The sequence below is a fragment of the Amia ocellicauda genome, chromosome 19 (genome assembly GCF_036373705.1).
Source record: "Amia ocellicauda isolate fAmiCal2 chromosome 19, fAmiCal2.hap1, whole genome shotgun sequence".
NCBI classification, from domain to species: Eukaryota; Metazoa; Chordata; class Actinopteri; order Amiiformes; family Amiidae; genus Amia; species Amia ocellicauda.
In genome coordinates this window covers 6,979,776-7,004,548 of record NC_089868.1, presented here as the reverse complement: position 1 = coordinate 7,004,548, position 24,773 = coordinate 6,979,776, and the positions used below count along the sequence as shown (strand labels likewise).

General features: G+C 38.2%; 1 protein-coding gene across 3 annotated transcripts in view; it reads right to left on the bottom strand.

Annotated features, from left to right (window-relative positions):
- Nucleotides 1-24,773, bottom strand: part of eps15 (epidermal growth factor receptor pathway substrate 15) — a 122,698-nt gene that overhangs the window by 77,335 nt on the left and 20,590 nt on the right. For 2 of the 3 annotated variants that reach the window (XM_066692116.1, XM_066692117.1), the window contains exons 4-7: nt 21,900-21,947; nt 17,456-17,551; nt 16,819-16,884; nt 11,774-11,899 (exon numbers count right to left, since the gene is read on the bottom strand). In XM_066692116.1, coding sequence (XP_066548213.1) covers nt 11,774-11,899; nt 16,819-16,884; nt 17,456-17,551; nt 21,900-21,947 — 336 coding nt within the window. The remainder of the gene's footprint in view (nt 1-11,773; nt 11,900-16,818; nt 16,885-17,455; nt 17,552-21,899; nt 21,948-24,773) is intronic. The other variant, XM_066692118.1, reaches the window with a different exon arrangement.

The following is a 24,773-nucleotide window of genomic DNA, read 5'->3' as shown; positions in this document are numbered from 1 at the left end:
TGTATACAGACTCAGCAAAAGTCCGTTAGAAATTCCTCTCTATGATAAAAGGACCACACAGTGGATAGGCTGGAGAGGTCACATCATAGTGATTGATTGACAGTTGTTAATGACGACCATGGGACTGGACTTCTTAAAGTACATCAAGGGAAGACATCTGGTTTCCGCATCCCACACCGTCCCCCAGAAGACCATTATTACAAACATTACAAAGGCCAGAGGCCTGACCCCAAGGCAACACTTCTTTGGAACACGTGACTGGACCCTGCCCACAGAACCACGTCATGCTTTCTATAAAGGCTGTTACAGTCGGAGAGACTTCACTGAGGTTGAGAAGCTTCCATGTCGGGGCCTTCCAGGCTGGGCATGTTAAATAAATATATTATTCTCTGTACTTTAAGTCTGCTGTTTTTAAAGAAGGGTTCAACCAATATGTATTTCCAAAATGTATCAAATTGAAAGTCTTTCTTCTCATTCCCAGAAATCACTGCCTCTACTAATGAGTTCCACTGAGAGGGACGTGCCTCTCCTTCAATCAGTGATGAACCTCTTGTGCGGGCTGTATAGCCTGCAGAGTGCAAAATGGCACATGGGTCGAGGGCGGCTGGGATTGGAGGATCCCAATCATACTTCCTCACCCTCCGCAAATGTAGTGACGAGGGATGTGGCAACAAGCAGAGATGCATTAGCACAAATGGTGATTCCAAAACTAAGGGGTAGAAAATTATAAACTGGATGGAGCGTAGCATGCATGAAGGTAATCAAGGCTTAACACAAACTGCAAAAAACTTTGTCTCAGTCTTGCAGAAGAGAATACTATTGCAATTTTAAATCTAAAAGTCTCTAAAGTCAAATTATCTTTGTCTGTCTTTATTTTCACATTCCACATACCGTACAGTGCAAAAGTTTTAGGCAGGTGTGAAATAATGCTGTAAAGTAAGAATGCTGTCAAAAATAGACTTTTAGATAAATGTTATTTATCAATTAACAATATGCAAAGTGAGTGAACAGAAGAAAAATCTAAATCAAATCCATATTTGGTGTGACCACCCTTTGCCTTCAAAACAGCATCAGTTCTTCTAGGTACACTTGCTCAAAGTAAGGGATTTTGTAGGCATATAGTCAGGTGTATGATTAAACAATTATACCAAAACAGGTCCTAATGATCATCAATTAAATATGTAGGTTGAAACACAATCATTAACTGAAACAGAAACAGCTGTGTAGGAGGAACAAAACTGGGTGAGGAACAGCCAAACTCAGCTAACAAGGTGAGGTTGCTGAAGACAGTTTACTGTCAAAAGTCATACAGCATGGCAAGACTGAGCACAGCAACAAGACACAAGGTAGTTATACTTCATCAGAGCAGTTAGAAAAGTTTGCTGCTCCCAATACCTGTTTAAAATATAACTTCATACAGAAATCTCACCTAGGGGGGGAAGGGAGGTGGTCTAGCAAATATGGTGACTTGCCATTGGGTACACATTTCTTGTAACAAGGAGGATACGAACTGGGATCATTGACCCGACAGCAATAGTCTGGCGGGCCCCATCTAGTGAACATTTCTCGGTTCAAGATGTGGCCTATGATCGTGGCAGTGGCTTTTCTAAATTGGAACAACTCAATCCATCTGGTGAAATAGTCCACAAACACAAGGAGATATATCTTTTTTTGGGAACTATGGGAGAGGGTCCCATCAAATCCAATACAAGTATTTCCCAGGGTCTCTACGAAATGGTTTGTTGAAGGAGTCCTGCTGGGTTTTTGGTTTCCGGTTTGTATATTTGACACACCTGACAATGGTTTTGACATCAGACCAAATTTTTGGCCTATATGCCATAGATTACATTATTTTAAAAGTTTTTGAAAGTTCTGTACTAATGACTAATTCACACTCATACCTAGAAAGTCTGTATTTATGGATGAAATGTTGAATAGACGTAACTGCCAAGTATTAACTAATTTTGATAAATGTGTAAACATTTGAAACATCTCTAAAACACTGGAAAAGCAATGCCTTCTTTCAAACAAAAAAGCAGAAAACAAATGGACAGCAATTTACATTTTGAAGCAATATTGAACCTATAATTAAATCATCATAGCAAATCTTGTTTGCTTTTCTGATGCAGGGTCATTTTCTCACAAATTGACAGATTAGTTAATCCCTTGCCATCTCCTGAATTTGGCTTAAATTTAGATTAGCAGAATCATAGTTCAACTCATTCTGATATGTAAGATAGATAAACAAGAGCTAAAAACAGTTATAAAAGTTAAAATCTGATGATTGTCCTCTGGATCCAAGACCTACCAGATTTCTAAAGGACGTGTTTAGTAGTTTGTGTAATTATATTCTTAAAATAAAAATGTCAACAGGGAGATCTCCAGCTTCTTTGAAAACTGCCATTACTTTTTACGTAACATCAGACCTTTTTATAACCTTCACTTTCACAGACAATCCGCTTGCCTGATTTCCATTTAGTTTTCACAGTATTTACAGTATAATCGTAAATCTCAAAAAACTACTCACTTCTAAATCTTTTATAGTCATTTTTGTATTACTATAGTATAAATACATGTTAATTTGGATTCATATGTTGTTGTTTTTTCTGACTTTATGTGAACGAAAACATTCGCCCGTTTTCTCATTGGAAATAGGTCAATTTCAAAATATCATTGTGCTGGTCACAAAGGGGAATAATAATAATAATAATAATAATAATAATAATTCTATACTTTTGAGGCATAAGCAATTAGGAAATAACACTTACTACCCAGGAACAAATTTTTTTTTTTTTTTAAGAATTCAACCTCAATTTGGAATTTCAACCCTCATTATGTTTTCTCACACTTAGGTGGCCTTAAATACATCTTTCTTCGTAACTATAGCATTGATAAAATTGCTTTAAAAATTGGAAAGCCAATTTCCATAAACAGGTGCTGTTGGCCTGGTCATTAATATATAAACAATTTTCCCCCACACTATTATTTTATATGGCATAAGAGATATATAAAAAAAAAGATTAATTTATTTGAAAACAATCAAATATTATTGCTGGGTCAACTGTTTAATGCGAAGGGGTTGTAACTGAACTATTCAGATTTTTAATCAGTTTTTGAACTTCCAGGAGCTCTGGAGTTTGCTATAGTTTGTGATGCAATCCCTTCAGGAGTTGTTCATGTTGTTCAGACATGTTGAAACTACATTCAGTTGCATTACCTTCGTTCTATCCAGTTGATACAGCAATAGGTAAAATGTTTTTCATGTAGGAAAAATAATAGTGAAATACATGCTTGGCTTCAAATATATCACATATATAATTATAATTATATATATATATCACAAGAAATGCAAGACATTTAAGTTTTTCATTCTTTCTATAATTAGTTTATTTTTGGAATGAATACATAAACGTGTATTAGCTAAGAAACCTGTTATACAGACACCATTTTTCATACTCAAAACAATGTTGTTTTCAAAATTAACCCAGCTTATAAACACTTACAAAAATATATACATATACATTATATATATATATATATATATATATATATACACACACACACACACACTCACCTAAAGGATTATTAGGAACACCTGTTCAATTTCTCATTAATGCAATTATCTAACCAACCAATCACATGGCAGTTGCTTCAATGCATTTAGGGGTGTGGTCCTGGTCAAGACAATCTCCTGAATTCCAAACTGAATGTCTGAATGGGAAAGAAAGGTGATTTAAGCAATTTTGAGCGTGGCATGGTTGTTGGTGCCAGACGGGCCGGTCTGAGTATTTCACAATCTGCTCAGTTACTGGGATTTTCACGCGCAACCATTTCTAGGGTTTACAAAGAATGGTGTGAAAAGGGAAAAACATCCAGTATGCGGCAGTCCTGTGGGCGAAAATGCCTTGTTGATGCTAGAGGTCAGAGGAGAATGGGCCGACTGATTCAAGCTGATAGAAGAGCAACTTTGACTGAAATAACCACTCGTTACAACCGAGGTATGCAGCAAAGCATTTGTGAAGCCACAACACGTACAACCTTGAGGCGGATGGGCTACAACAGCAGAAGACCCCACCGGGTACCACTCATCTCCACTACAAATAGGAAAAAGAGGCTACAATTTGCACAAGCTCACCAAAATTGGACAGTTGAAGACTGGAAAAAAGTTGCCTGGTCTGATGAGTCTCGATTTCTGTTGAGACATTCAGATGGTCAGAGTCAACAGAATGAGAACATGGATCCATCATGCCTTGTTACCACTGTGCAGGCTGGTGGTGGTGGTGTAATGGTGTGGGGGATGTTTTCTTGGCACACTTTAGGCCCCTTAGTGCCAATTGGGCATCGTTTAAATGCCACGGCCTACCTGAGCATTGTTTCTGACCATGTCCATCCCTTTATGACCACCATGTACCCATCCTCTGATGGCTACTTCCAGCAGGATAATGCACCATGTCACAAAGGTGGAATCATTTCAAATTGGTTTCTTGAACATGACAATGAGTTCACTGTACTAAACTGGCCCCCACAGTCACCAGATCTCAACCCAATAGAGCATCTTTGGGATGTGGTGGAATGGGAGCTTCGTGCCCTGGATGTGCATCCCACTAATCTCCATCAACTGCAAGATGCTATCCTATCAATATGGGCTAACATTTCTAAAGAATGCTTTCAGCACCTTTTTGAATCAATGCCACGTAGAATTAAGGCAGTTCTGAAGGCGAAAGGGGGTCAAACACAGTATTAGTATGGTGTTCCTAATAATCCTTTAGGTGAGTGTATATACACACATATACACACACACACACACACCAATACCCAGAATGTTCTTTTTAAAATACAAAAAACACAGATGTATATAAATAACTGTTCAAGAGATATCAGTTTTGCAAGAAGCGCACCTGTCTAGAAGCTCGTCAGAACTATATCTAAAACAACACAACCAAAACAAAAACAAAACAACTTGGCTGGTCGGGTTGCTGTGTTGAATAAATATAAAGCATCTTCAAATGTAATTCATATTATTATTGTTGTCGTTATTACTACCAGTAATATTTAATCATGACAATAATAATAATAATAATAATAATAATAAATGTACATTGCTTACTGTGCATTGATTGTAAATGCGTGTGTCTGACTCGATGCAGATGTGTGATTTAATCTTTGCTGAGAAATTGGCCAGTCGGGTTTGCAGTGTTGAAATACATCTCGGACAATTAATTATATGTATTTCATAATCTTAGCGATTTTCTTTTGTGTCAGTTATGTAATTTATGTTGAAAATGGGGATTCTGACATTCAAGTTGGCTAGCTGAATTAAACTAGAAACCTCTTAAATCTGTACCTTCAACCCCTCACATTTACATTCTCATGATAAACTTCTGCCCCCCAAATCATTGTCAGTGGTCTACAATACTGAACAATGTGCCCAATTAAAAAATGACAATACATTAAAAAAAATGCTTAATGAAATTGTAATCGGTCTCAGAAGCAGTAAAATGTCAAAAACATCACTAATTTGACATTAAAAGCATGCTCATTTAGTGATCACTTTTACCAATCTCCTAAAACTGATGGGTTTTATTTAACACACATTGACATTTTGCTTTTATATTGAAAAACAAGAAGAATGTTGCAATAAACATTAAAAAAGCTGTGTTTATGCAAATGTTTTATCTGAATAACTTGATTAATCGTCATAATAAATCGAAAGAATACTCAATTACCAAAATAGTCATTAGTGACAGCCCTAGATTAGACATTACCTCATAAGTATCTGATTATTAATCAAATGAAAGAAGTGTCCTTTAAAATAATTCACAAATGTTATCCTGCCAACCTTTAAAAATGTATACTGTACCCTGTGTGATTTGTACCCAAAAACAGTATTACACTTATTCTGGCATTGCACTTTTCAAAACATATGTAGGTTTATTATTGATTATATTTGTATGGACTTTACCTTGCTATGGGAAAATGTCATTTTTGGTTATCTTTCGAGTTAAAAACACTGCCCAAGGAGGGAGGGATTTCAGCACATATTCACTGGAACGTATCAAAGACATTTGTCTATCAAAGCTGCCATTGGCCCCTGTGCCCATCACTCAACCAGGACCCTTCCATTTCCTGTTTGAATAAAAGGTGACGTCTGCACAGAGACTTCCTGTTTTTGCCCTTTGCTTTGGTCCACCGATTCGTTAGTTGTGTGTAATCACCATTTTAAATTTATTTAGCCACGCTGGTTTGTTCCGTCCGGTTCATTTCGGCTTTTCACATACAACTACAAGTCATTTAATATTATTATTATTGTTATTCAGTTCGCCGTGTTGGTTTTAGTCCACAGGACTTTTTCCTCCACAACGAGAGCACACGCAGCGGCAGTAATAGCCGAGGCCGGCCGCCTTTCCTAAGACTCGGTCTGTCATGAGAGACCTCGCTTCGGCTGGTGGTTTTTCTACCGTGGGCCTTTCGGATTCCGAACAGTGAGGTGCCCAGTTTGTCCGGTACCCTCCCTGGCACACGTGGTGTGACTAGGCCTGTATGGCCTTTAAGGCCTATAAGGCCTATAAGGCACGCACAGCGCTTGCAGTGTGCAGTGCTTTGTTCGGTGCACTTTGGCGGTGCTTGGTGTAACTCCTAGTGACCTCCTGTGTTGTTGTCATAAAAGAAAAGGCACAATTCACTTGTAGTGTTCCTGCAATTACTGCTGTTCTTGGACCAGGGCAAGACCCCATTTGAGCCCTTGCAATCAGTTGACCTCAGATTAGCATCACTGAAGGCGGCGTTTTTGTTGGCAATCACGTCTGCAAAACGTGTGAGCGAGTTACACGCTCTGTCCGTTCACCCTTTGTGTGTCCATTTTGCGGGAGATGGTTCCAGGGTTACGCTTCAGCCTAATCCTGCGTTCCTCCTGAAAGTGCTGTCTCCTTTCCAGATCAACAGGCCCACCGAGTTGATGGCTTTCCATCCTCCTCCCTTCTGATCAGAGGAGGTGAGTAGGCTTCACCTGTTGTGCCCGGTGCGGGGTCTCAGGTGCTATTTGGAGCGCACTAAGGACAGTCGGAGCTCGGACCAATTATTTGTGTCCTACAGAACGCGGACGCGGCTTTCAAAGCAAAGCATCGCCCCTCGCACTGGATTGTGGACACCATTACAATGGCCTACGAGTTGGCTGGAGCCCCGGTGCCTGAACACCTGGTGGCCCACTAGACTCGAGGTGTAGCCACGTCGTTGGCCCTTTTTCAAGGCGCCCCACTGTCAGATATCTGTGCGGCTGCAAGTTGGATCTGGCCGCACACCGTTGTTCGGTTCTACAGGTTGGACTTGTTCCTTCTATTGGGAATCCGGTGTTGGCTTCAGTTGAGCTTCAGTAGCCTATCAGGCACTGGCTCCTGGCTTTTCTATCCCCGTCTGCCCCTGTTGAGCATGCTTGGAAAAGCGACGCAGAACCGTTTTCCCTTCCTACCGGACTGTGACTTGTATATAGTTCATTCTGTAGGCGGGAGTGCATGCGTCTTTTACATAGTTCCTTTGTCAGCAGGTCTGTGGCCCCACCCTACCTATGCTAGCTGTGCTGCTGCTATGTTCAGCTAGAGGCTTTTGAGTTTACTCTTTTGTGCCCCTCTGTGTATATAGTTAATTTAATCAGTAGAGCATCTGTTGCTGCTAGCTGCTGGTCGGCTGCGTGTAACTTGCTCCTGTGTCCTGCATGTGGTGCATATAGTATGTTGGAATATGCAGTTGAGCTTGTCCGCTCCTTATTTAAGTTAAGTGTGGACACCTGCTCCTGTTGTTAGCAAAGGCACGTTGTGCCCCACTATGTACATAGTTCCTTTGTCAGCAGTTTTGTGGCCCTGTCCAAGCTATTATTATTATTATTATTATTATTATTATTATTATTATTATTGATTTCTTAGCAGACACCCTTGTCCAGGGAGACTTACAAAATAAGAGCAATACAAAGTGTAATAACAGTGCAGTTCAAGGCATAATACATTTTACAAATTCAAATTTACAGAAGTGTGTACGAGATGCACAGTAAACAATATATAAGGTCTTACATCCTAGATTGTAAAAGCTGATCAGTGCAGACAAGATGTTAAGTCACAGTTAAGGGCCAGGGGAAAGGGAGCATAGGGGAAATCAAAATAAACAATACAAGTGCTAGTAATGTAATGCAAGTAGTATGAAAATATGTTGTATAAGTGCAATCTTACAGGAGAGTAAATTACTAAATTACTCAAGACACATCTTTTCAGACAGTACTTGTACAGTGGAAGGCACTTGAGTTGGCTCTTGTTGCCTGTGGCTTCTATCATACAGTTGGTATGGCTCCTAGTAGGTACGCCTTGGGGCAGGCTCTCTTATCAGCTCGCTTCCTCCTCCCTAAGCAACAGTTTGGTTATACTGTAACCCCTCCCCCTTGGGCAGTTCTTCTAACTCGAAAGATAACAATAGGATGCAAATGCAACTGTGGTTATCTGAGAAGCACCGCCCAAGGGTTGCAAGGTCGTGCAAGAGTTCAAGCTCCCGGCAAAAAGAGGAAGTCTCTGTGCAGACGTCACCTTTTATACAAACAAGAATTGGAAGGGTCCTGTTTCAGGAACAGGCAAAGGGGCCAATGGCAGCTTTGATAGACAAATGTCTTTGATACGTTCCAGTGAATGCGCACTAAAACACACCCCACCTTGGGCAGTGATTGTTCTCGCAGATAACCAAGGTTGCATTCACAACCCATCATTTTACTACATGTAGTAAAAGATAAGATTAATAATGTATTGTTTTTCCTTATTATACTTTTAACTAAATTCCATATTCATAAATGCAAGTATGTAAACAAACCTTCCCTCCTTGTTTCTCAGAGTGATATCAAACAATACTTATATACTGTCTTACACTAAAATAATAAGAAAGTTACTAAAACCACTTTAACATCTTTTTATAAATGTATAACCCCCGCAGGCTCTCTGTGGTTTTGTAATATGATACATCTTGTTCTTGAAAATATAAATAAAGTAAAAATATATAGTAAAGGCATGTTTTTGTAAACTGATTGATTACATGAAGCAAAAATTTTAATTACATTGGTAAACTCTCAGGGGAGGGGGGATGGAAAGGGATGTTCTAATTATATTTGGGTTATGTGAGAGTGGGGGGGGGTGTATATACAGTACTGTGCAAAAGTTTTAGGCAGGTGTGAAAAAATGCTGTAAAGTAAGAATGCTTTCAAAAATAGACATGTTAATAGATTATATTTATTAATTAACTAAATGCAAAGTGAAGTGAACAAAAGAAAACTCTACATCAAATCAATATTTGGTGTGACCACCATTGCCTTCAAAACAGCATCAATTCTTCTAGGTACACTTGCACACGGTTTTTGAATGAACTGGGCTTGGACCAAACATCTTGGAGAACTAACCAGAGTTCTTCTGTGGATTAAGGCAGCCTCAGTTGCTTCTCTCTCCATGTAATCCCAGACAGACTCGATGTTGAGATCAGGGCTCTGTGGGGGCCATACCATCACTTCCAGGACTACTTGTTCTTTACGCTGAAGATAGTTCTTAATGATGTTCGCTGTATGTTTGGGGTCGTTATCATGTCGCAGAATAAATTTGGGGCCAATCAGATGCCTCCCTGATGGTATTGCATGATGGATAAGTATCTGCCTGTACATCTCAGCATTGAGGAGACCATTCATTCTGACCAAATCCCCAACTCCATTTGCAGAAATGCAGCCCCAAACTTGCAAGGAACCTCCACCATGCTTCACTGTTGCCTGCAGACACTCATTCGTGTACCGCTCTCCAGCCCTTCGGCAAACAACCTGCCTTCTGCTACAGCCAAATATTTCAAATTTTACTCATCAGTCCAGAGCACCTGCTGCCATTTTTCTGCACCCCAGTTCCTGTGTTTTCGTGCATAGTTGAGTCGCTTGACCTTATTGCCACGTCAGAGGTATGGCTTTTTGGCCGCGAGTCTTCCATGAAGGCCACTTCTGACCAGACTTCTCCAGTCAGTAGATGGGTGTACCAGGGTCCCACTGTTTTCTGCCAATTCTGAGCTGATGGCACTGCTGGACATCTTCCGATTGCAGAGGGAAGTAAGCATGATGTGTCTTTCATCTGCTGCAGTAAGTTTCCTTGGCCAACCACTGCGTCTACGGTCCTCAACGTTGCCCGTTTCTTTGTGCTTCTTCAAAAGAGCTTGGACGGCACTCCTGGAAACCCCCGTCTGCCTTGACATTTCTGCCTACCTACCTTGTGTCTTGTTGCTGTGCTCAGTCTTGCCATGGCGTATGACTTTTGACAGTAAACTGTCTTCAGCAACCTCACCTTGTTAGCCGAGTTCGTCTGTTCCTCACCCAGTTTTATTCCTCCTACACAGCTGTTTTTGTTTCAGTTAATGATTGAGTTTCAACCTACATATTGAATTGATGATCATTAGCACCTGATTCATATAATTGTTTGATGATACACCTGACTATAATGCCTACAAAATCCCTGACTTTGTGCAAGTGTACCTAGAAGAATTGATGCTGTTTTGAAGGCAAAGGGTGGTCACACCAAATATTGATTTGATGTACAGCGAGTGAAAAAAGTATTTGATCCCCTGCTGATTTTGTACATTTGCCCACTGACAAAGAAATGATCAGTTATTTGTCAGTGGGCAAACGTACAAAATCAGCAGGGGATCAAATACTTTTTTCCCCTCACTGTAGATTTTTCTTCTGTTCACTCACTTTGCATTTAGTTAATTGATAAATATAATCTATTAACGTGTATTTTTGAAAGCATTCTTACTTTACAGCATTTTTTCACACCTGCCTAAAACTTTTATTTACAGTGTTGACAAATAGCTGGGCAGCATCAGAGGTGCAGCTTACAACAAGGCAAACCAGGCAGCTGACTGAAGGGGACCCCCGAGGACGAACTGAATTGAATCCACAGCATTGACAGAGAAAACTCCGCCTGCATCCCACCCCCCCGCTCACACCAGATAAAGCTCCATCTACACCCCTGCATTGTTTGTGCAAGTGACAGGTTCAGCAACCATCAAGATCCCTGGGAATAAAATCGTAATGATTATAAGTATTGCTTACTGTGACAGGCATTTGTAAATTATGGGTGTATGACATTATTTGTTTACTGATAAAATGTAAGCAGGAGCTATACTACATAAGGAATATCCATGGCAACCTAGACTCTAGGTTGTGTGGATTACTCAAAAATGATGAAACCCAAACAGATTGCTGACATAAAATTGTACATTAATAATAAAAGTGCATTAATGTGGTTGATATGGCTTGGTTTAAACTTTAACAAAGACTTCAAATTCTAAATTTTACAAGAGGCAGCAACATTTGGTAAATGTAGTTTGAATGTTGGTGGGTGAATTCTAATTGTCAGATTGATTCTGTTATTATCAAAACCAGTCAAAGGAATTAGAAAATGACAGCTTTGTGTTCCGAGCTTCAAATAATGTGTAATACACTGATACAACCATGTAATAATTTTCTATCAGTAATGTACATTCCATCAAGTTATTTATTGTTTGTTCGTTGTAATGCAGTACTTATACGGTAGGTGCTTGATTATAGTGTGCCCAGCTACTGCACTTTTCAGGAAACAGTTGCCATATTGAAAGTTTTTCTTCTGGTTGTCTGATGCGATGTGATGCGATTTTAAGTCCTCACTGCTAAAATAGGGTTGCATAGGGCTTCAATTTAAAACATCGACAGAGTACTGAGGGAGGAACCAGGCTTATTTCTTACCCGCCCCAAAACATCCACAGGTAATTTGGAATTGAGCAGAACTGGTTTAACTTTCTCCCCTGAAAGCATGCCGTTCATTGGTAAAAGGCTGTCAAATATGACATCATACTTCAGTTTCTCCTCAGTCTGAAACAAAAACAGAAAAAGTTAAAAATAAAAATAACTAAAATCTGCAGGACTCAGACTGGTCTTCAGAGTTCAAAGATTGATAATTTGTGCGTCTCATTCCCTTTAAAAACTGTGAAACAATGAACCCTTCAATTACTAAGTCTTTGATCATAACTGTTGATATGCACTCTGCTTCCAGAATGATTGCATATCAATGGTTTGGCAAAATTGAAAACCATATAAAGCTAGAATTTAAAGCATCTGAAGATACCTTATCTGCATGTGGCAGTACATAGTGCATGACATATTAGATATTCATTTTATGGTAGTATACAAGGTTAATGTCAGTCATAGTTCAAAATCACAGTAATAGTAGAATTTATGTTAGGAGTGGTATGCATACATATATGCAAGTTAGTAGTAGTAGTAAATCAAAACATTTGGATGATATCAGGTAAACAGGCAGAATTCAATCAAATCTGAATTTTAAATGCCACATACAAAGCAGTTAAAACAAATTACCAATATTTGGACATGGATCTGGGGATATACTTGGAACAGAGGGGACAATATATTTCCCAAGACCCTTCACAGTGCAGTGGTTAAATTCAATTTAAATTCTTAAAAAAAAAAAAAATACGAGGGTTTTGGGCTTTAAACGTGGCATTTTAAATCTTGTTCTATGGGGAAATGGTGTAAAAACTTTTTACACCAATTATATTCCAAATATGAACAATAAAACAATATAAATGCAAAATCATATTGTTGAAGTATATTCAAGGACAGTCAACTTTTTTGTCAAAATTCAAGTACACTACTGGTCAAAAGTTTTAGAACACATCAATTTCTCCAGTTTTTATTGAAGTTGAATGTCTCAGTGTACTCTGAAATTAAAGCATAGAACAAATAAACAATTGTAGATAAAGAAATCATGAAATAGTTTTGTTTAACAAAATTTAACCCCTTAAACTGACAAACCCCTCTGGTACCCATACGAATCTGTGTGATTCTCTTTAATACCATGTGTACTCTTCACTGTTATGTTGTTTGCCAAGTGTATCACATAAAAGCTGAGACTCAAAATTAGTTTTTTATACCCCCCCGCATTTATGCCCTATTCTGAAATGGGGGGGTACTTGGTCTAAGTAGGAATACAAAATCTCAGAAAAGATTGACAATCATGACATTCTGGAACCAGTCTACTGATCAAAACAGTAGAAGCAACATACACCCATAGAGAGCTCAAAATGTCAAGATGGAAAACAGTGTACTAATACACAACGATTTTACATAATTTGATCTGAACGTCTCTGCGTTTGATAGAACATCAAATAATATAGACTGTATTAATCGTTATGTTGCTCTGAACAAAACAAGCCTATTTGCAAAGAAATCTGAGTGATCCAAGCGATCTGTGACCATCTGAATGAGACCCACCCCCCCCCCACCCAATGCCGGCGGGCGACACGGAAACTGTAAATCGGATGTGTTTGAGAATGAAACGCACTGGTAGCCAAGAGAATAAGCTTTCAAACGATGTGTGCATTGTAGGAATACAGTGTACAGGAGCTGTGCATAACACTGCCAAATAATGCTTAAGAGGGTGTAGTAACAGTATATAACTCTGAAATGTACATTATTTTTCAGTTTTTGTTTAACCTCTGGCAGTTTACTGCTTACCTTTGTACCATTTCAGGTTATTCACTGCACTTGAGCTGCTTAAATTTCAATACAAACTGGAAAAATGGGGGTGTTCTAAAACTTCTGACCAGTAGTGAAAAGGAATTTCAATAAATAATAATTATAGGTAATAAACCTATAGGGGATGAAAGGAATTAAATTAAATAAGAGGGGGAATGCAGAGAAGTACAAAGGTATCTCCCTTTCTGGTTGTCTGCTTCTTCTAAAATTAGTTTTTCTGCCTTCTTTTACTGGAGAGAAAGGTAATATTTTAGTAGGCACACATTGGAAGTTGCAATTTAGGAACCTGCAGTAAACACACTGCCATTCGCTTTCCAAGATCAATAAATAGTTTAGGTGAGCAAGGAATCTCTCTCAAGAATAATAGGGTTGAATACATCTACCTGCAGAATCTAGCTGAAGAATGTTTAAATGAATAAGCAGATGATTATAGTTCTAAAAGGCTTTCCTTAAACTATGCCACACTGTAAATCAATATATTTCTTCCTCTTCAAGGGATAAATCTCTATTGAAAATAGTGGAAATCACTAAATGTTTGTAAAATGCTTGGAGAAGGTACAGTGTACAGTAGGGCTGTGCAATATGATGATATATATCGCGTGACGATAGATCGTTTCATATTATGCTCTATCGTTTACTTCGTTGTGTCGCAAATCCCACTCTTTACTGCAATATTTTTGATCATTTGGACAACGCTTTGCGTTCTTCCCGGTTCTTCCACACATGCTGAATGCAGGCAAGAAATCTGCATTCAGAAACACGAACAAACACGGAGGAGAGTGAACTTGACACAGAATAACCAAAAGAAACTTTAATGCACAAGCGCACACATTCCACCCCGCTCTAGTCGCCGGGCTAAACTCGATCTGCAAAGCACCCCCCACCCCCGCTAATTTAGATGTATATAATTTGTACAAAATTAAAGAATAATAATTTTTAATTGGAAAGCAATGCAAACAGATGCAGAAAGTTTCATTTTCTTTTTATTAAGATGGTGAAGTGGTACATCAGTTTTTATTATTATTATTATAACTATTTTGTATTAACAAGTGCTGTACCGGTAAGCAGAATCGAAACGCGACAGTCAGAGAAGAAATGTCCCTGTCTAGCAGATGTTAAATGTGCCACTATAAATCTACCTGAATCTATACCATTTTACAGTGCATGTGTTGCGTGATTACTATTACTTGTGTTATTGTTGTTATGCGACAGTAAATCATACTGTGTGTGTGTGTGTGTATATATATATATATATATATATATATATATATATATATATATATATATATATATATATATATATATATACACACACACACACACACACTCACCTAAAGGATTATTAGGAACACCATACTAATACTGTGTTTGACCCCCTTTTGCCTTCAGAACTGCCTTAATTCTAAGTGGCATTGATTCAACAAGGTGCTGAAAGCATTCTTTAGAAATGTTGGCCCATATTGATAGGATAGCATCTTGCAGTTGATGGAGATTTGTGGGATGCACATCCAGGGCACAAAGCTCCCGTTCCACCACATCCCAAAGATGCTCTATTGGGTTGAGATCTGGTGACTGTGGGGGCCAGTTTAGTACAGTGAACTCATTGTCATGTTCAAGAAACCAATTTGAAATGATTCGACCTTTGTGACATGGTGCATTATCCTGCTGGAAGTAGCCATCAGAGGATGGGTACATGGTGGTCATAAAGGGATGGACATGGTCAGAAACAATGCTCAGGTAGGCCGTGGCATTTAAACGATGCCCAATTGGCACTAAGGGGCCTAAAGTGTGCCAAGAAAACATCCCCCACACCATTACACCACCACCACCAGCCTGCACAGTGGTAACGAGGCATGATGGATCCATGTTCTCATTCTGTTTACGCCAAATTCTGACTCTACCATCTGAATGTCTCAACAGAAATCGAGACTCATCAGACCAGGCAACATTTTTCCAGTCTTCAACTGTCCAATTTTGGTGAGCTTGTGCAAATTGTAGCCTCTTTTTCCTATTTGTAGTGGAGATGAGTGGTACCCGGTGGGGCTTCTGCTGTTGTAGCCCATCCGCCTCAAGGTTGTACGTGTTGTGGCTTCACAAATGCTTTGCTGCATACCTCGGTTGTTACGAGTGGTTATTTCAGTCAAAGTTGCTCTTCTATCAGCTTGAATCAGTCGGCCCATTCCCCTCTGGCCTCTAGCATCAACAAGGCATTTTCGCCCACAGGACTGCCGCATACTGGATGTTTTTCCCTTTTCACACCATTCTTTGGAAACCCTAGAAATGGTTGTGCGTGAAAATCCCAGTAACTGAGCAGATTGTGAAATACTCAGACCGGCCCGTCTGGCACCAACAACCATGCCACGCTCAAAATTGCTTAAATCACATTTCTTTCCCATTCAGACATTCAGTTTGGAGTTCAGGAGATTGTCTTGACCAGGACCACACCCCTAAATGCATTGAAGCAACTGCCATGTGATTGGTTGGTTAGATAATTGCATTAATGAGAAATTGAACAGGTGTTCCTAATAATCCTTTAGGTGAGTGTGTGTGTGTGTATACACATATATATATACATATATATATACACACATATATATATACATATATACATATATATATACATATATACATACATATATACATATATATACACATATATACACACATATATATATATATATATATATACACACACTATATATATATATATATATATATATATATATACATACACATACATATATACATACACACACACACACACACACATATATACATATACCATAACATAACACGCGTAATAGTAATCACACAACACTTGCGCTGTAATGTGCTGCATTCTGCATATATTTACCATGACAGCCTGCATGTGGTATTTGTTATTTGTGCATATTTAATGATTAACGAAATACTTTTTAATGTCTTTGGTCTTATTTTGTAGCTTGATTGAATAAAAACAAGAAATAGAGATATATATCGTGTATCACACAAACTTCTAAAAATATATCAAGATATTATTTTTAAGTCATATCGTCCAGCCCTAGTGTACAGTGTGGTGACCTTGGTATCCTCCCCATCTATAATAGCCTATAGTGTGTGTTTCGGCAGCACTGTACCCCAGGGAATTATATTAGTTTTCCATGGACCTCCATGAACACCAGGTTAAGAACCCCTGGCTTTGAATCTCCCCTACTGCTAAATCAATGTTGCAGTAGGTCATGTTGGCAAAATCTCACCTTAACCACCCAGGGACTGTCCACAGACCCTGCTCCAGACACCAGCAGTGGACTACTCGTGTCAAGCTGGGAAGAAAATAGAGAGAAGATTGAAAAAGCTTGAGAACTGTTCTAGATAATATTAACAATCCCAATAGGGGAAGAAAGAAAAACTCAAAAGTAGTCCAGTGGCACCCGATTATTCAAAGTCTCCATGAGCATATAGTCTTATAGCAGCAGAAGAGTCCACCTTTCCAGGTATGCCGTTATTCAGTTGGCCAATTACAAAGGAAAACTCAAAATAAGAAATAAAAGAAGCAGTAACACAATTCTATTTAAGCAAGAAGGAACTGGGCACAATATTTTAATTAGGCTAATGTATTGTTTATCACAGTCAAGGAGAATTATTTACAGTAACACTCAAATCCATTCTATTTATTGTTGTTTCAACACAATAGACTATTCTGAAGGTGAATTTTTCTATTGGTGGGGTAGATTACATTATGATTTAATCTGGGACTGTGTGTCCTTTAGTCTTGTAATCTAACTTGTAAATGCTAGAATTGAGCAGTGTGGTGAGGAACTATTCACTTACTCACTACACATTCCATTCACAGTCATATAAGCAGACAAAAGATAGGAGATGGGTTCAACTCACAAACTTGGGTGGGGGAACTGCCACATCGAGGCTCTTGAGGGCTACTTCCAAGCCATTCTGAGCACAAGCCACCAAGCGCAGGGCGATGAAGAATTGCTGCCAGGGGAAAAACAGGACCAGTCATGCCACCAGGAGCACAGGAAGAAATTGGTTTGCCAATATAAGGCTAAGATTCAGGAAGATAATAGAAAATACTCTGGTTTGCTTCAACAGAATACTATTTATATAGGATAAAGGTTTGCAGAGTAGCTCATGTACTCTGGGCTACAGGAAGTCTGTGCTAGTCAACCGTTTACTGTACTAATTGTTTTACTTTAGTCTTGTTGGCTGTTGGTTAAATTCTGTCTGGTAGTCATTATAGATGTTCACAAGTGTTATTTAAAAAACATTGCTAAGAAGTCCTACTAATGACCTGTGACTAATTTGTGAAGTATTTATAAATATAAAGACATGAAGCAAGGCAGGAAGATAGGTTTAGGTTTTAAAATCACCTATTATAAGATAACATTTAAAAAATTTCCCATCCCCAAGCCCCTTAGATATTTTTGACTAAAACCACAAATATCTTGTATCATACATAGATCACAGATACAGCATTACTGTGGTTCCACTCTTCAATTTCAACCAGCAAAGTGTTAAAGACCTTCAAAACTGCCATCACTGTAGGATTTGATAAGTCTGTTTTCTAGGTTATTAAGGAATATTCCATTTAAATAAAACAAAAGATTTGATTCAAGTCTTCAAAATCATTGCATTGACCTTATTAAACCAGAGGAGCTTTTCCAGATCTGCAGGGACACAAATGGAAATTGGGCTTCAAGACATTCAAGACAGAAAACAGGAGACACTTCTTCACACAGAGAGGCGTCACAATCTGGAACAAACTCCCCAGAGATGTGGTTGAAGCCGCCAATTTAGGAACAATCAAAACTAGACTGTACGTGATCTTTGGGTTCCTCTCATTTGTAAACTTTCTTATGTTTATGTTCTTGTGTGTTACTTCCATAATATATTGTTGATATGTAATATGTCGCAAATCGTTTCAACACAAATTAATACGTTGTAATTGATGCAACTGATGAATACTTATCTAACACAACAACTTTATTAAAATAAATATCTATGTAAAAATACATACGTATGGAAATGGCATAGTAACAGCAGACCTGTCAACTCTCATGCATCTCGTGTCAGACTTGTATTATTGTTTCCCGACATTACCACAACTGTTTATTGTCACAATTTCAAATTAACTATAAAGGTTGTGACTATTTGTTCTATAAAGGAATATATTGCAATTACGGCTGTAATTGACTGACCAATATGTTTTTCTTTTTCATTTTTTATACATTTTCATTCAATTGCCAGTTTATCAATGTGAGCTGCAATGAAAATGCCTTAACATTAGCGTCCTTGTAGCAATCTATGATTGACTTTTCCTCTGCAAACCACACTCAGACTGGCTGGCTGTGTGTATTCATGCGTTTGTTGCGGTGCTCTTTCCTTTTCTGTCTTATTATAATTCTGAAACACTAAAACTGAAACATTAAAAAGTCAGTAATTATGACTATGAAAAGTCATTAAAAGTCATTATTTTTCCAGATCCTTAACCACACCTGCTTCATTGCTTTACATGAAATATGTCCTCTTGGACCGAAGGCTGTCCAGATGCCATATATTAAAAAAAAAAAAAAAAACATGATATTGCGGTTTGCCAAATCAACTAACATATCAACAAAATTAATTTGTATTTTGAAACATATCAACAAATACTCAAACTAAAAGTTGAGTTCCTGTACAATTGTTGGCTACCTGCCAAAGTGCCTGGTAAAATTGACAGATTTACCTGCCACTGACTAAATCTACCCGCATTTGGCGGGTGTTAATTTTATTCCCTGAGAGCTATTATTATTTTGTTTAAATAAAATGTAGCATTTGTGGCTTGCAATTATGGTAAAAGGAGTCTTGCAGCAAAAGCAGTAAATTAACACCTGGCCCTCAAGATTAATTTATGTTGCCCACCACTGGTGTAGACAATTAAAGTTAGTAGCCTACACATAGTGCAACATTTTTTTCAAAAGGTGTCTTGAGAGTCATAATTACAGAGCAATGTTGTAAGAATAGTTTACTATAATCTGTTTTTTTGCTTTATGACCCCCTCAAGATCATAGGGCAGGGATGGCGAACCTCTGGCATGCATGCCCAGAGTGGCACGCAGAACCGTATAGGTTGGCACACCATGTGAGTGACTATCTGCATTTCTTTACTTTTTTTTTTTATTTCTTTTTTTGCCTCAATTGTCTAAACTGATTGGCACTTTAGAAAACCAGTCAGTATATTTGGCAGTGACGGCACTGCCCCAAGTAACTGAGCAGTGCTCACGTTATTTTCTGAATATTAATGTTTTAGGTGGTTCTTGTGCGCAGATTATCGCTGTTATGCGCAGAACTGCAGAATCCTCCTCACCCATTAGTGGAGCTGCGCAGATCTGTGAAAATCTGCACTTCATGAACGAGATGTTAGTGTTATGATGACTGTTTATGCTGCTTTGCAGCACTCTGGCAGCAGGAGGAAGATGACAAAAACTAAGTCTGTCCTGTTGCGATTAATTGTGGTCAACAATGGATGCGTCTGTTGAACACGCGGGGCAAAAGCATTTTGTTTACCATTATCTCCTGTATCAAAAGGCCACAATCATTCATATTTAACACTCCGACAATTTAAAAACTTCATAAAGTTGGCAAAAGAAAGCTGTAAATCCTCAAAAATAAATAAATTATGCCTTTGATTGTAGAGTACATTTGTGCACTCATAATCACAGTAGATTGATACCACTGCATTATATTTTTCTTAAAACATTAGTGCCACACAATGTATATTAATCTACCAGTTTTAGTTATTTTACAAAATGTAAAAGCAGTAGATATTAAGTAAATATACGTTGGAAAAGGTGCATTAATAATGATTGAGTGCAAGTGAAAAACAAAACACAAAACAATATGGAAGGGTTACTAATGCAGCCAAATTAACAAACTTCTATTTCTTCTATTTATTAACGGCAGGGCAATGGGAGAATCTGTGGGACTTTGTTTGGGGGTAGATTGTGATTTTAATGGGGTTTTTAAATGTACTTTAGCATTATAATCCTCAAACTTAATGTGTGATGAAATGTGATTCATGCATTTTACTGCACTGTATCAATACTGCAACATTTAAATTATGTATTCATTGTATGATGCACTTATTCTTTATTCTTTAATATTGTGACATGCTTTGGCATGGTGTTCCACTATATACAATTAAGATTGATTGATTTAATTTGAATGAGGATTAAAGATTCTCACTGTCAAAAATAAAAAGGCACATATTACAAAAATGATCGAGCTAGTGAAGTGCTATTACTATTACTATTTGTAAATTGACAATCTGTGAGTGTTGGCAGTGGATGCAGGTGGCGGGTGGGTTGGATGGTTCTATCTGCCCATAGCTTTTAGATTTTTCTGTATTACGGTTTGTTTTGTTAGCATGTTTGCTTAATAACTTAATAACAAATAAATACATATACCTACTGGTTAAAATGCCCCTGTATAAACTTTAATATCTCTAATTTATCACTGGCACCCTTTGGCACTTAGCAAAGTATACAAACCAGACTTTGGGCACTCTGATTTACTTTCAACAAGAATCATCCCATGACTTTAAGTCAAAGTTCTGTTTCTCCAAAAACTGCTCATAGTTCTTGCATGTGGTGACATCATCATCCCGATATATCGTGAAAATTTTGGAAACCCCACCCTGCCCCATCACAGCTCTGCCACCAATATTGTAATGGCACAGCCCTTCCAATTCCCCCACTGGGACTTCAGTGCTCTGAGACCAGTTGAGCTTCACACTGGATAATATTTCAAACTTTCTCACATGCCCCAAGCTGTTCATCATCGCTGGTGTTAACTTCAAGCACCACAATGTCATCTGCATAAACAGATTCATGAGTGATCACTGTGAATAATACCCATTTAATAATGTAATTTTGTATACCCATTCAATATGTGATTATTACATGTGTGGTTGTACATTTACTAAGTTACAGGCAGGGTTTGTGGATTTTGTATGTAGTTGATGTACAATGTTTTTACATGTTAACCTATAAACATACAATATATTAATCTATCAAGTTTAACGAAAACAAAAGTAAAAACCAAATACCACAATTAGTTTTGAGCCCCCTAATTGGATGTGGAGAATGGAACAGACCAAGACAAAAAATATACATTTAAATCGACCTCATTGCCTACACTACAACCACGAAACTGCCTCAACATTATGCCTGTGTGTTAAGTGTTTTACTTAATAAGCAGAATAGTATCAGGCAACCTAAGGACTACGAACAAAGTGTAAGTCAATTTAGAAGAAAATTAGAGGTGTGAGGTATATAAGCACTTACCTGTTTGTTCAGATAGCCTTTTCGTTCTGCATCTGCTAAATCCCATATCTAAAATTTTAAAAAAATCACATAAATAGATTTAGAATTAAACATTTCTGATATCTCATTATCACATTAAAGTACAGGAATCCTGAATGGCTAAACTAGTTTCCACCCAAACATGCAGGTTGAACCCCTCCATCTTCACAGTGATAGCTCCAATCTAGCATAGCTGACTGGGAATGGGATTACCCACCTGACAAACCGAGTGAGTTTGGTGAGGGTGAACAGTCAGGATTTCCAGTTCCTGCAGTCCCTTGCCTCTGAGACCCCAATATTAACCACTCAGAGCTGCATTTGTTCTCCATATTATTCTCTAGCTCTACCAGGGATGGACAAATTGGTTGTCCAGACAACCAGGTCTGGAACATTTTTTATCTGTAGTACAGAAAAATAATTTTCCAGCCCAAAGGTCTAACAAAAATAATTTTGATCTCCAAAATTTTTAGTACAGAAAGATTGTATACATTGTTGTTGTCATGTATGGGAAACGGGATCCCGACATGTCGTCACACACTTTTCATTACCAGTGACAATTCATCACTGACAATTCATCACCACTTTGCATATGCATTACCAATTGACATATGCACTTACAAATTACATAAGAACATTAGAAAGTTTACAAACGAGAGGACACCTAGTGGTCAATCAATGCCTATAAAACGTATGCCCCATTTCCACTAGCCACATTTAGCTGCACCTCAGCGTGGCCGTGCTGGGCCAGGGGGTTTCCACTAGGGCTCAGATGCACCTCCTCTGTGCCCGAACTAGTTTCAGGAGGCACAGTTTCATACATCGTATTGGCTGAGTCCCAAACTGGTCCGGGGCATGTACAGTGACCTGATGCAGCGCGTCTGCATTCTGAAATTGTAACTACAGTAATGGCGGCCACTCTCAATGCGAAAGATGCAGTAGAAACTTTTCCAAAGAAGGAATACGCATGTTTACCTTGGGAAAATGATTAATCTGGAGCAGTTATTAATGTACGGTGGAAAAGTGCCACACAGGATTAATTGCTTGGCACAGAAAGACATTTAAGAGGGTTTGAAAAGATAGCAAAAATCCTGATGGAGAAAGGACTGCAGGACTGCAATACAATATGCCCTGACGAAATACATTAAATTTTTTGTTATAAATACATGCAAACATTTAATTTAAATCCAGGGCGAATATTTAATGTCTTGTAAATTCTCTCAAAATTTAAATGGGACGGTTTTTTGTTTACACTATCTTAAAACTATTAAAATGTTTAAAACAGAGGCTAATTTCTATGTGATCAATCACATGAAGAATCATATATATTTTAATTATATTTGTAATCCCTCATTATCGCTATACCTATATGTTAGGGCTGGGCGATATGACTTAAAAATAATATCTCGATATTTTTAGCCGCTTGGGCGATACACAATATACATCTCGATATTTCTTGTTTTTATCCAATCAAGCTACAAAATAAGACCAAAGACATTCAAACTACAAGTATTTCGTTAATCATTAAATATGCAAAACTAACATGCAGGCTGTCATGGTAAATATATGCAGAATGCAACATATTACAGCGCAAGTGGTGTGTGATTACTATTACATGTGTTATGCTATGGGATATGTGTGCGCTTGCACATTACATTTTCTTTTGTCTATTTTGGTTATTCTGTGTCAGTTCACTCTCCTCCATGTCTGTTTGTGTTTCTGATGCACATTTCTTGCCGTATCCAACACGTGTGGAAGAACCGGGAAGAACACAAAGCGTCCTAATGACGAAAAATATTTGCCGTAAAGAGCGACACCACGATATAAACGATACAGCATAATATGAAACGATAGATGTTTTTCTATCATCGTACGATATATATTGTCATATCGCACAGCCCTACTATTTGTTAATGGTAATCGAAATATAGATGCTTTACCAACTGCAGAAATACAAACCTTACAACCTCACAGAACTTAGCGATTAGTACAACTGATCCATTCATTATGGTGTCAAATGTGATTATAAAGGAATCCCATTCACAATAAAAGCTGATGCCATGCGCAATGTTATGTTATGTTAACACTGAATTTGTGGAAAAACTGATGGAGTAAGTTATGGATCCCAGAGTGTTGTAGCCATATTTATATATACATGTATTCATTTTGGTTAAGAAACTGGCTGTGACTGTCATACTGTATATTTCATGATATAGATATGTAGTGGCTACATGGGACAGATTTAAACCCAGCACACTGTATTTAATAATGCAACGCAGTTCATTCTCCCACAGATAAATAATAAGGGAGAATATCTAGGATACTTAAATTAAGCTATATTGTCAATGCTAATCGGATCATGATACAGGGAGAAGCAACACGGTTATTTACAATGTGCTGGTAAACAAAATAAACTAGATTCAATTTTAAGCGATGTAAATTGTTTTACATATTGTTTCAATGTGTCCCGGTTTCTACTTTTTTATAACTTATACCATAATACTGTGTTAGATATCGTAAAAAAACATTTCAGCTCAGTTTATTGCACTTTAATGTTAGCGGTAGTTCAGCCTCCAGTTTAAAACACTAAATCCCAGAATGCCGAGTGTCCCAGACTGCGTTTTGACCTTCGTGTCTCACAGTCACTTCCTAGGGCAGCTGTACCTCATGACAATGAGTGGAAACGCTGCCGGGCACAGTATAGGTGCACAGTTATAGCAGGTGAACCTGAACATGGATAGTGGAAACGGGGTATTATATTGCCCTGAAGACTGTAGATAGGCTAATTATTGCTATAGACCTCAGACAGGAACTCATATGTGGTCTGTTCAAAAATGTCCTCAATTGTGACCTTTGACC